This window comes from Oncorhynchus clarkii, chromosome 23 (genome assembly GCF_045791955.1).
Source record: "Oncorhynchus clarkii lewisi isolate Uvic-CL-2024 chromosome 23, UVic_Ocla_1.0, whole genome shotgun sequence".
NCBI classification, from domain to species: domain Eukaryota; kingdom Metazoa; phylum Chordata; class Actinopteri; order Salmoniformes; family Salmonidae; genus Oncorhynchus; species Oncorhynchus clarkii.
In genome coordinates, this window is record NC_092169.1 from 27,585,646 (window position 1) to 27,598,682 (window position 13,037).

The following is a 13,037-nucleotide window of genomic DNA, read 5'->3' on the forward strand; positions in this document are numbered from 1 at the left end:
TGGGTCTTTACCGTCTTATGTGGACAGTGGCTTCACTCCTGCTCGTCTAGTGCTTCTCTTTACATTAGACTAAACTCTCCTTTCAGACTGACATTAAGCATCTCCAATCAAAAATTAAATCTAGAATTGGCTTCCAAATTTCGCAAACAAAGCTTCCTTCACCCATGCTGCCAAACATACCCTCGTAAAACTGACTATCCTACCGATCCTCGACTTTGGCGATGTCATCTATAAAATAGCCTCCAACACTCTACTCAGCAAACTGGATGTAGTCTATCACAGTGCCATCCGTTTTGTCACCAAAGCCCCATATACTACCCACCACTGCAACCTGTACGCTCTCGTTGGCTGGCCCTCGCTTCATACTCGTCGCCAAACCCACTGGCTACAGGTTATCTACAAGTCTCAGCTCGGTAAAGCCCCACCCTATCGCAGCTCGCTGGTCACCATAGCAGCACCCACTTGTAGCACACGCTCCAGCAGGTATATCTCACCGGTCACCCCCAAAGCCAATTCCTTCTTTGGTCGCCTTTCCTTCCAGTACTCTGCTGCCACTGACTGGAACAAACTGCAAAAATCACTGAAGCTGGAGATTCCCATCTCCCTCACTAACTTTAAGAACCATCTGTCAGAGCAGCTCACAGATCACTGCACCTGTTCATAGCCCATCTGTATACAGCCCATCTATCTACCTCATTCCCATACTGTATTTATTTATTTAGCTCCTTTTGCACCACAGTATCTCTACTTGCACATCCATCTTTTGCACATCTACCATTCCAGTGTTTAATTGCCATATTGTAATTACTTTGCCACCATGGCCTATTTATTGCCTTAACTCCCTTATTTGACCTTATTTGCACTCACTGTATATAGACTTTTTTTTCTTTTTTTTCTCTACTGTATTATTGACTGCATGTTTTGTTCATTCCATGTGTAACTCTGTGTTGTTATATGTGTCGAACTGCTTTGCTTTATCTTGGCCAGGTCGCAGTTGCAAATTAGAACTTGTTCTCAACTAGCCTACCTGGTTAAATAAAGGTTGAATAAATAAATAAAAATTATATCAAATATACATTTCTCCCGAAATACAAATGTAAAGTGATATGTCATATTGGAAGGATAAAACAAATCTTCCCTTTAATGCAGAGTGCCAAGCAGAGACGCATCAGGTCACATTTTTACAGTCTTTAGGCTCCCGAGTGATGCAGCAGTCTGAATCTCAGTGCTAGGGTCGTCATTACAAAACCTGGTTCGATCCCAGGCTATATCCCAACCCGCCGTGATTGGGAGTCCCATAGGGCGGAGTACAACTGTCCCAGCGTCGTCCGGGTTAGGGGAGGGTTTGGCCGGGGTAGGCCGTCATTGCAAAATAAGATTTTGTTCTTAACTGACTTGTCTAGTTAAATAAAAAGGTTAAATAAAAATGACTCGGCCGGGTATCGAACTCCCAATCTTCCAATATCAGGGTGGATACTCTATCCACAAGACCACAGAGTTGGTAGTGCATGACAAGACCTTACCTTTACTGTCAGGTTCTAAAGGCTGCTGGGGCAGGAGAACACAGGTGAGCACTTTTTCCCCCGACTCTGGATCCATGTCATTCTGGAAGGTGAGTAGAGGCTGGGACTGGTTCTCTGACAGCCACAGGGCCTTGAGTCGCAGCATGGTCAGAGATATGGGTAGGTGGAGTAGTCTGGAGAGAGATGATAATGTGTTATTGAAAGACTGCAGAGAATATTTAGTGACCCTTATTGATTTGTGGACAGCTCAGAGTCTACATTGGTGTGAAATATTATGACTTACTTTGCTATATCTAAAAGCATTACTGGGTCTGGAGTATAATAAAATAAATAATATACACTACAGGTCAAAAGTTTTAGAACTCGTTCAGGGGTTTTTCTTTATTTTGACTATTTTCTACATTGTAGCATTGTAGTGGCTATTCTCCAAATAGCAACCCTAGAACTTGTGTGTGCAAAGCTGTCAACTTGGCATTCTCTCAACCAGCTTCATGAGATAGTCACCTGGAATGCATTTCAATTAACAGGTGTGCCTTGTTAAAAGGCACTGATAGGCCTTAATTGTAAATAAGAATTTGTTCTTAACTGACTTGCCTAGTTAAATAAAAGTTCATTTGAGTCAATCAGTTGAGTTGTGACATGGTAGGGGGGTATACAGAAGATAGCCCTATTTGGTAAAAGACAAAGTCCATATTTTGGCAAGAGCAGCTCAAATAACCAAAGAGAAACGACAGTCCATCATTACTTTAAGACATGAAGGTCAGTCAATACGGAACATTTGAACTTTGAAAGTTTCTTCAAGTGCAGTCACAAAAACCATCAAGTGCTATCATGAAACTGGCTCTCATGAGGACCGCCACAGGAATGGAAGACCCAGCTGCAGAGGAAAAGATCAATAAAGTTACCAACTAGAGGTCGACCGATTAATCCAATGGCCGATTAAATTAGGGCCGATTTAAAGTTTTCATAACAATCGGAAATCTGTATTTTTGGACACCGATTTGGCCAATTTTTTTTTTAATACACCTTTATTTAGTCTTTGTTTAACTAGGCAAGTCAGTTAAGAACACATTCTTATTTTCAATGATGGCCTAGGAACAGTGGGTTAACTGCCTCGTTCAGGGGCAGAACAACAGATTTTCACCTTGTCAGCTCAGGGGATTCAATCTTGCAACCTTTCAGTTAACTAGTCCAACGCTCTAACCACCTGCCTCTCATTGCACTCCACGAGGAGACTGCCTGTTACGCGAATGCAGTAAGCCAAGGTAAGTTGCTAACTAGCATTAAACGTATCTTCTAAAAAACAATCAATCATAATCACTAGTTAACTACACATGGTTAATGATATTACTAGTTTATCTAGCGTGTCCTGCGTTGCATTTAATCAATGTGGTGCGTATCGTTGCTCCAATGTGTACCTAACCATGAACATCAATGCCTTTCTTAAAATCAATACACCGAAGCATACATTTTTAAACCTGCATATTTAGCTAAAAGAAATCCAGGTTAGCAGGCAGTATTAACCAGGTGAAATTGTGTTGCTTCTCTTGTGTTCATTGCACGCCGAGTCAGTGTATATGCAACAGTGTGGGCCGCCTAATTTGCCAGAATTGTACGTAGTTATGACATACCATTGAAGGTTGTGCAATGTAACAGGAATATTTAGACTAATGGATCCCACCCATTGGATAAAATACGGAACGATTCCGTATTTCACTGAAAGAATAAACGTCTTGTTTTCGAGATGATAGTTTCCGGATTCGACCATATTAATGACCTAAGGCTCGTATTTCTGTGTGTTATTATGTTATAACTAAGCCTATGATTTCATAGAGCAGTCTGACTGAGCGGTGGTAGGCAGCAGCAGGCTCATAAGCATTCATTCAAACAGCACTTTCGTGCGTTTTGCCAGCAGCTCTTCATTGTGCGTCAAGCATTGCGCCATTTAGAACTTCAAGCCAATCAACTCCCGAGATGAGGCTGGTGTAACCGATGTGAAATGGCTAACTTAGTTAGCGGGGTGCGCGCTAATAGCATTTCAAACGTCACTCGCTCTGAGACTTGGAGTGGTTGTTCCCCTCGCTCCTACCTGGTTCGAGCCCAGGTAGGAGCAAGGAGAGGGATGGAAGCTATACTGTTACACTGGCAATACTAAAGTGCCTATAAGAACATCCAATAGTCAAAGGTTAATGAAATACAAATGGTATAGAGGGAAATAGTCCTATAATAACTACAGCCTAAAACTTCTTACCTGGGAATATTGAAGACTCATGTTAAAAGGAACCACCAGGTTTCATATGTTCTCATGTTCTGAGCAAGGAACTGAAACGTTAGCTTTCTTAAATGGCACATATTGCACTTTTACTTTCTTCTCCAACACTTTGTTTTTGCATTATTTAAAGAAAATGTAACATGTTTCATTATTTATTTGAGGCTAAATTCATTTTATTGCTGTATTATATTAAGTTAAAATAAGTGTTCATTCAGTATTGTTGTAATTGTCATTATTACAAATAAAAAAAATAAAAGAATCGTCCGATTAATAGGTATCGGCTTTTTTTAGTCCTCCAATAATGGGTATCGCCGTTGAAAAATCATAATCGGTCGACCTCTATTACCAACCACAGAAATTGCAGCCCAAATAAATGCTTCAAATTTGTCACAGTTACAAATAATGTGGGGAAAAAAACACACACACAATAGCACGATTGGTTAGGAGTCTGTAAAATGGCAGCCATCTCTTCCGGCACCATTCTAACACAGAGTTCAAGTAACAGACATCTCAACATCAACTGTTCAGAGAAGACTGTGTGAATCAGGCCTTCATAGTCGAAATGCTGCTAAGAAAGCACTACTAAAGGACACCAATAAGAAGACGAGACTTGCTTGGGCCAAGAAACATGAGCAATGGACAGTAGACCGGTGGAAATCTGTCCTTTGGTCTAGAGTACAAATTGGTTATTTTTGGTTCCAACCGACGTGTCTTTGTGAGCCATGGTGTGGGTGAACGGATGATCTCTGCATGTGTATTTGCCACCATGAAGCATGAAGGAGATGGTGTTATGGTATGGGGGTGCTTCGCTGGTGACACTGCTTGTAATTTATTTAGAATTCAAGGCACACTTAACCAACATAGCTACAACAGCATTCTGCAGCGATACGCCGTCCCATCTGGTTTGGGCAATGACCCAACACCTCCAGGCTGTGTAAGGGCTATTTTACCAAGAAGGAGAGTGATGATGCTGCATCAGATAACCTGGCCTCCATAATCACCCGACCTCAACCCAATTGAGATGGTTTGGGATGAGTTGGAGTGAAGGAAAAGCAGCCCACAAGTGCTCAGCATATGTGGGAAATATTTTCCAACAAAAACTGTTGGAAAAGCATTCCAGGTGAAGCTGGTTGAGAGAATACCAATAGTATGTATGCAAAGCTGTCATCAAGGCACAGGGTGGCTATTTGAAGAATCTAAAATAAAATACATATTTGATTTGTTTAACACTTTTTTGGTTACTACATGATTCCATGTGTTATATCATAAGTTTGATGTCTTCCCTATTATTCTACAGTGTAGAAAATAGTAAAAAAAATATAAAGAAAAACCCTTGAATGAGTAGGTGTTCTAAGACTTTGACCAGTTGTGTATATGATGTAATGTGAATATGATCATAGGCTAATAAATATACATTGAATTTCATTTCTATTTAGCCTACCTATTTCCAGACACATCAAACACATGCAGTTCTGTGGCCTGAGAGATCTCAGAGGGAATTCTTGTCAGCCTGTTCCCTCGAACACAGAAGACATTCAGGCTACTGCAGCCTCCAATCTGGATTAGAGAAGAAAGACATACAAATAAGACAATTTAAAACTCTAAAAGACACTGTTTTAATTTATCATCACACACCCACAAAATTCCATATACGAACAGAGAAGGTGTTCTTTGAGGCACACAAACATCTTGAGCAGTAGGCTTTGGTAAGAACAGTTCATGTAAAAAATATAATCAAAATTAAGTATTTACCTTTATACCTTAGCATTTTCTAAATCACAGAAAATTAATTTATGTTTATAAAAATGTATTAAAAAAATGCTAAAATCTATTTAGCATAATGGGCATAGATAGGTAAACCATTAAGAGCATTTGGGAGCTTTGCCACAGAATTGGGCATCTTGATGGAATTGGGCTATGGAGTTTGGCAAAGTAGGAGCTAAAATTAGCCGCAATTAGTAGTGTGTTGAAGTAGGGACCGGATGGGCCAGCTAAAGTGCTGTAGTCAGACTGTAATCTACTATCAGCCAGCGGCCAGACAGACCTGAACAGGGACCAAATACAGTAATGGAGTCTCATCATGTTAAAAGGATCTGGCTAAGCTGATGCTCTCACTGGAGTACTAAAGGTTGATTTAAAGAGGTGCCTCGAAGAGAAGTCCAAATATCAGCAGGAGTTACAGTTAGTAGGCAACACACAGGTTCTACTCAAAGTCTAGCCATTACCTCAGAAGTAGAATTAACAAAGTACTACATGCATGGGCCCACGCTTAAACAACGTCAATACCAGGTACGTTGTTTGTCTATGAAATTCATTAGAATTGTGCATTGGAAATATGAACAAATTGCAGACCTTTGTGTGGATTTAAAATCACAACAAGATCAGGTTTTGAAACTTTTAGCCAATTATCAGTCATGACTATTAATTAAAAAGAACATAGCTACATCCCGACACCTGTGGTAAACAAGTAGTTGTCTAGTACTATTGTTACTGTTAAGAAATGTTAATGGTTAGAGATAATAAAACAATGACATTATCTGTGCAAAGTTCTGTGGACTCACACTGAGACACAGGGGCATTGTATAACTACTAAAGGGCTCTTTCAGATTAAACTTTAACCAGAGGGAGCTTGCCTTCGCTTTAATAGACAAGAGGCTAGAATCAACAACAGTATCTCTCTCACACGCACACACACGAAGCAGGCATTCTGGGACAATAAACCAGTGCTGAATACACCAGAGAACTGCAGTCAGTGTGTGTGCGCTTGTTTTGTCTGTGCTTGAATCCCCTGAAAAAGAAAGATAGCATGCCAACAGCCGGAGAGCTGAAGCCGGAGAGTTGAAATCATGCTAAAGTACAGACAGACAGTAAAGTCACACACACAATGAAGAGTCACACAGCCATGTCTAGGGTGAAGACAGTCACAGTGAGAGATGGATTTTGTGCCTGTGAGAGTGCTCCAGGTCAGGTCGATATGACAAATCGACCTTTGCCTGCATAGTACCACTGTGGCATACGCTTCCACTGAATGGGATTCAGCTCACAGAGACCAGATTTGCTGGTTAGCAGGTGTAAGGATTAGCCTTTTTACAATACCCATTAAAATCAGAGGGGGTCAGGTTTAGTCCAGCAAAGCTCTGCATGCAAATCATACAGTGATCACTGGGGGATGCACTAACCAGATTCCACTAACCAGACTCATGACTGAGGCTTCTATGATTTTACATCCATTTGTCCGAGCAGCAGGGTAAATCATGAAGGCAAAATTAGATGCAATCAAGGTTTATGTGAGCTTTTTCTGAGCATGTTCAGACCTAGCATGCACAAGCATTTTGCTTACAGTATTGGGGTAAAATGGTTAACATAGCATTACATAAAAATAAGCAACTTCACTCACACATTGACTCTAGAGCACCCACAGAAGAAGTGGCTCACCGCAGCCTCATGTCCTGACAACATAAAAAATATAGCTAAGATAATAAAAGCTTGGCACAAATACACTTGACCAGTAGTTCCCAAACGTTTTATAGTCCCGTACCCCTTCAAACATTCAACCTCCAGCTGTGTACCCCCTCTAGCACCAGGGTCAGTGCACTCTCAAATGTTGTTTTTTGCCATCATTGTAAGCCTGCCCCACACACACCCACACTATACGATATATTTATTAAACATAAGAATGAGTGTGAGTTTGTCACTTCCCACAAGCCAGGTTGTGACAAAGAGCTCTTATAGGACCAGGGCACAAATAATAATTTGCTCTTTATTTAACAATCTTACATATAAAACCTTAATTGTTCATCGAAAAATGTGAATAACTCATCCTAGGTTAATGAGAAGGGTGTGCTTGAAAGGATGCTCATAACTCTGCAATGTTGGGTTGTATTGGAGAGTCTCAGTCTTAAATCATTTTCCACACACAGTCTGTGCCTGTATTTAGTGTTCATGCTAGTCAAGAATCCAGTCTCACATAGGTGCGTGGTTGCAAAGGGCATCAGTGTCTGAATAGCGCGATTTGCCAAGGAAAGATACTCTGAGCGCAGCCCAATCCAGAAATCTGGCAGTGGCTTCTGATTAAATTCAAATTTTCACAGAACCGCTTGTTGCAATTTTGATGAGGCTCTCTTGTTCAGATATCGGTAGGTGGACCGGAGGCAGGGCATGAAAGGGATAACGAATCCAGTTGTTTCTGTCATCCGTTTCAGGAAAGTACCTGCGTAATTGCGCACCCAACTCACTCAGGTGCTTCGCTAAATCACATTTGACATTGTCCGTAAGCTTGAGTTCATTTGCACACAAAATCATAGAGTGATGGAAAGACCTGTGTGTTGTCCTTGTTAATGCAGACAGAGAAGAGCTCCAACTTCTTAATCATAGCCTCAATTTTGTCCCGCACATTGAATATAATTGTGGAGAGTCCCTGTAATCCTAGATTCAGATAATTCAGGTGAGAAAAAAACATCACCCAGATAGGCCAGTCATGTGAGAATCTCATCATCATGCAAGCGGTCAGACAAGTGAAAATTGTGGTGAGTGAAGAACTTTAAACTCATCTCTCAATAAAAGAAATGTGTCAATACTTTCCCCCTTGATAACCAACGCACTTCTGTATGTTGTGAAAGCGTTACATGGTCGCTGCCCATATCATTGCATAGTGAAGAAAATACACAAGAGTTCAGGGACCTTGCTTTAACAAAGTTATCCACTGTAGTGTTCAAAATGTCTTTCAAGCTGTCAGGCATTCCCTTGGCAGCAAGAGCCTCTCAGTGGATGCTGCAGTGTACTCAAGTGGCGTCGGGAGCAACTGCTTGCACGCGCGTTTCCACTCCACCATGTCTCCCTGGCATGGCTTTTGCGCCATCAGTACAGATACCAACACATCTTGACCACCAAAGTCCATTTGATGGACAAAGCTGTCCAATACTTTAAAAATATCCTCTCCTGTTGTCCTGGTTTCTAGAAGAGGATGTCTTCCTTAATTGACCCCCATAAACATATACCAGGATCTGTACCAGGCCCGCCACATCTGTTGACTCATCCAGCTGTAACGCATAGAATTCACTGGCCTTGTATGCGAAGCAATAATTGTTTAAAAACATCTCCTGTCATGTCACTGATTTGATGAAAGTATTGTCTGTATATTTTTTTTTTTTGCCTTTTCCCCCAGCATTGTCTCAGCCATATCCGGGGCAGCAGGAAGAATGAAGTCCTCCCCATCAGTATGGGGCTTGCCTGTCCTAGCCACTCGGAAGCTCACCATGTAAGACACTTCTAGCCCCTTCTTATCTGTTGCTTTTATATACGTCTGACTACTTGAAAGTCGTCTTAATTCTCGCACAAAAAACTTCTGTGGCTTATTTTTCTAATTGGCATTTTTTTTGTTTCTAAATGAGTGAAGGTTTCATCGAGTTGTGAGATAGTACTTTTCACATAACACACTGTGGCTGAGGAAAAGCACTACTCCCAATCTAAGTGAACCCCAAATCAATGTAGTTCTCATCCTATTTGCGCCTATTTGATGGTACAACGTCCCTGTCTGTTGTTCGGTGCTTTCCCGGGTAAGGGGGCAGTAGCTCTTCGGCTGCATCAGATTCACAATTGTCAGTGTCCATGCTAGCTGGGCTAACAACAAATGTAGAATTACTGATGCTAGCATTGGATGTGCTTGTGGAAGCAGAACAACGCGTGTCGTCAACAGGTGCAGGTGTAGTACTGCTGGTATGGACAAGGCCTTACTTGTTTTTAACCATTTATCAGTTTTCAAGCCAACGGAATGAGCAGCAGCTACGTTTGGCTACATACGGACCATTAGTGGAATTCCCGCGAGAGAGTAATGGTTGATGTGATTGGATGTTAATTATTTGACTAGGCTACCTGTATTTGACATTGTTGTTATTTCGCTGAACACTAGATGGTTTAATTGTAGGCAGTGAAACGAGGCTACTCAGGCGAGAGAGAAAAACTCACCCAAATGTACAGCCCCGTGGGAAAATATATATATGGACTGTTTGAAAATGTGAAGATAATTTTATTTTTTAAATGTAAAATATTTAAAAAGTAATTTGTATGTGAACCACATTTGTATTGGCGTACCTCCGATGGCATTGCACACTGTAACGTTCTTTGCTTCACGGAAACATGGCTCACTGGAGAGACGCTATCAGAGTCGGTGCAGCCAGCTGGTTTCTCCACGCATCGCGCCGACAGAAACAAACATCTTTCTGGTAAGAAGAGGGGCGGGGGCGTATGCTTCATGGTTAACGAGACGTGGTCACAACAACATACAGGAACTCAAGTCCTTCTGTTCACCTGATTTAGAATTCCTCACAATCAAATGTCGACCGCATTATCTACCAAGGGAATTCTCTTCGATTATAATCACAACCGTATATATTCCCCCCCAAGCAGACACATCGATGGCTCTGAACGAACTTTATTTGACTCTTTGCAAACTGGAATCCATATATCCTGAGGCTGCATTCATTGTAGCTGGGGATTTTAACAAGGCTAATCTGAAAACAAGACTCCCTAAATTGTATCAGCATATCGATTGCGCAACCAGGGCTGGAAAAACCTTGGATCATTGCTATTCTAACTTCCGCGACGCATATAAGGCCCTGCCCCGCTCTCCTTTCGGAAAAGCTGACCACGACTACATTTTGTTGATCCCTGCCTACAGACAGAAACTAAAACAAGAAGCTCACGCGCTGAGGTCTGTTCAACGCTGGTCCGACCAATCTGATTCCACACTCCAAGACTGCTTCCATCATGTGGACTGGGATATGTTTCGTATTGCATCAAACAACAACATTGACGAATACGCTGATTCGGTGAGCGAGTTCATTAGAACGTGCGTTGAAGATGTCGTTCCCATAGCAACGATTAAAACATTCCCAAACCAGAAACCGTGGATTAATGGCAGCATTCGCGTGAAACTGAAAGCGCGAACCACTGCTTTTAATCAGGGCAAGGTGACCGGAAACATGACCGAATACAAACAGTGTAGCTATTGCCTCCGCGAGGCAATCAAACAAGCTAAGCGTCAGTATAGAGACAAAGTAGAATCTCAATTCAACGGCTCAGACACAAGAGGTATGTGGCAGGGTCTACAGTCAATCACGGATTAGAAAAAGAAAACCAGCCCCGTCACGGACCAGGATGTCTTGCTCCCAGGCAGACTAAATAACTTTTTTGCCCGCTTTGAGGACAATACAGTGCCACTGACACGGCCCGCAACCAAAACATGCGGACTCTCCTTCACTGCAGCCGACGTGAGGAAAACATTTAAACGTGTCAACCCTCGCAAAGCTGCAGGCCCAGACGGAATCCCCAGCCGCACCCTCAGAGCATGCGCAGACCAACTGGCTGGTGTGTTTACGGACATATTCAATCAATCCCTATCCCAGTCTGTTGTTCCCACATGCTTCAAGAGGGCCACCATAGTTCCTGTTCCCAAGAAAGCTAAGGTAACTGAGCTAAACGACTACCGCCCCGCCGCGTAGCACTCACTTCCGTCATCATGAAGTGCTTTGAGAGACTAGTCAAGGACCATATCACCTCCACCCTACCTGACACCCTAGACCCACTCCAATTTGCTTACCGCCCAAATAGGTCCACAGACGATGCAATCTCAAACACACTGCACACTGCCCTAACCCATCTGGACAAGAGGAATACCTATGTGAGAATGCTGTTCATTGACTACAGCTCGGCATTTAACACATAGTGCCCTCCAAGCTCGTCATCAAGCTCGAGACCCTGGGTCTCGACCCCTCCCTGTGCAACTGGGTACTGGACTTCCTGACGGGCCGCCCCCAGGTGGTGAGGGTAGGCAACAACATCTCCACCCCGCTGATCCTCAACACTGGGGCCCCACAAGGGTGCGTTCTGAGCCCTCTCCTGTACTCCCTGTTCACCCACGACTGCTTGGCCACGCACGCCTCCAACTCAATCATCAAGTTTGCGGACGACACAACAGTGGTAGGCTTGATTACCAACAACGACGAGACGGCCTACAGGGAGGAGGTGAGGGCCCTCAGAGTGTGGTGTCAGGAAAATAACCTCACACTCAACGTCAACAAAAACTAAGGAGATGATTGTGGACTTCAGGAAACAGCAGAGGGAACACCCCCCTATCCACATCGATGGAACAGTAGTGGAGAGGGTAGAAAGTTTTAAGTTCATCGGCGTACACATCACAGACAAACTGAATTGATCCACCCACACAGACAGCATCGTGAAGAAGGCGCAGCAGCGCCTCTTCAACCTCAGGAGGCTGAAGAAATTTGGCTTGTCACCAAAAGCACTCACAAACTTCTACAGATGCACAATCGAGAGCATCCTGTCGGGAGGTATCACCGCCTGGTACGGCAACTGCTCCGCCCACAACCGTAAGGCTCTCCAGAGGGTAGTGAGGTCTGCACAACGCATCACCGGGGGCAAACTACCTGCCCTCCAGGACACCTACACCACCCGATGTCACAGGAAGGCCATAAAGATCATCAAGGACAACCACGCCACTGCCTGTTCAACCCGCTATCATCCAGAAGGCGAGGTCGGTACAGGTGCATCAAAGCTGGGACCGAGAGACTGAAAAACAGCTTCTATCTCAAGGCCATCAGACTGTTAAACAGCCACCACTAACATTGAGTGGCTGCTGCCAACACACTGACTCAACTCCAGCCACTTTAATAATGGGAATTGATGGGAAATGTAAAATATACCACTAGCCACTTTAAACAATGCTACCTAATATAATGTTTGCATACCCTACATTATTCATCTCATATGTATACGTATATACTGTACTCTATATCATCTACTGCATCTTTATGTAATACATGTATCACTAGCCACTTTAACTATGCCACTTTGTTTACATACTCATCTCATATGTATATACTGTACTCAATACCATCTACTGTATCTTGCCGCTCTGTACCATCACTCATTCATATATCTTTATGTACGTATTCTTTATCCCCTTACACTTGTGTCTATAAGGTAGTAGTTTTGGAATTGTTAGCTAGATTACTTGTTGGTTATTACTGCATTGTCGGAACTAGAAGCACAAGCATTTCTCTACACTCGCATTAACATCTGCTAACCATGTGTATGTGACAAATACAATTTGATTTGATATGATTTGATTTGACATACCCGTACCCCAGGTTGGGAATACCTGCACTAGACTATGGACTGTGGTTCCCTGTGAAGCATGAAGGACCTACCATTCATCAACAAGT

The 13,037-nt window shown here is 42.7% G+C and overlaps 1 protein-coding gene across 2 annotated transcripts in view; it reads right to left on the reverse strand.

Moving 5' to 3' along the window:
* Positions 1-13,037, reverse strand: part of LOC139381379 (leucine-rich repeat-containing protein 1-like) — an 81,025-nt gene that overhangs the window by 13,965 nt on the left and 54,023 nt on the right. For both annotated transcript variants that reach the window (XM_071124862.1, XM_071124861.1), the window contains exons 11-12: positions 5,237-5,352; positions 1,524-1,696 (exon numbers count right to left, since the gene is read on the reverse strand). In XM_071124862.1, coding sequence (XP_070980963.1) covers positions 1,524-1,696; positions 5,237-5,352 — 289 coding nt within the window. The remainder of the gene's footprint in view (positions 1-1,523; positions 1,697-5,236; positions 5,353-13,037) is intronic.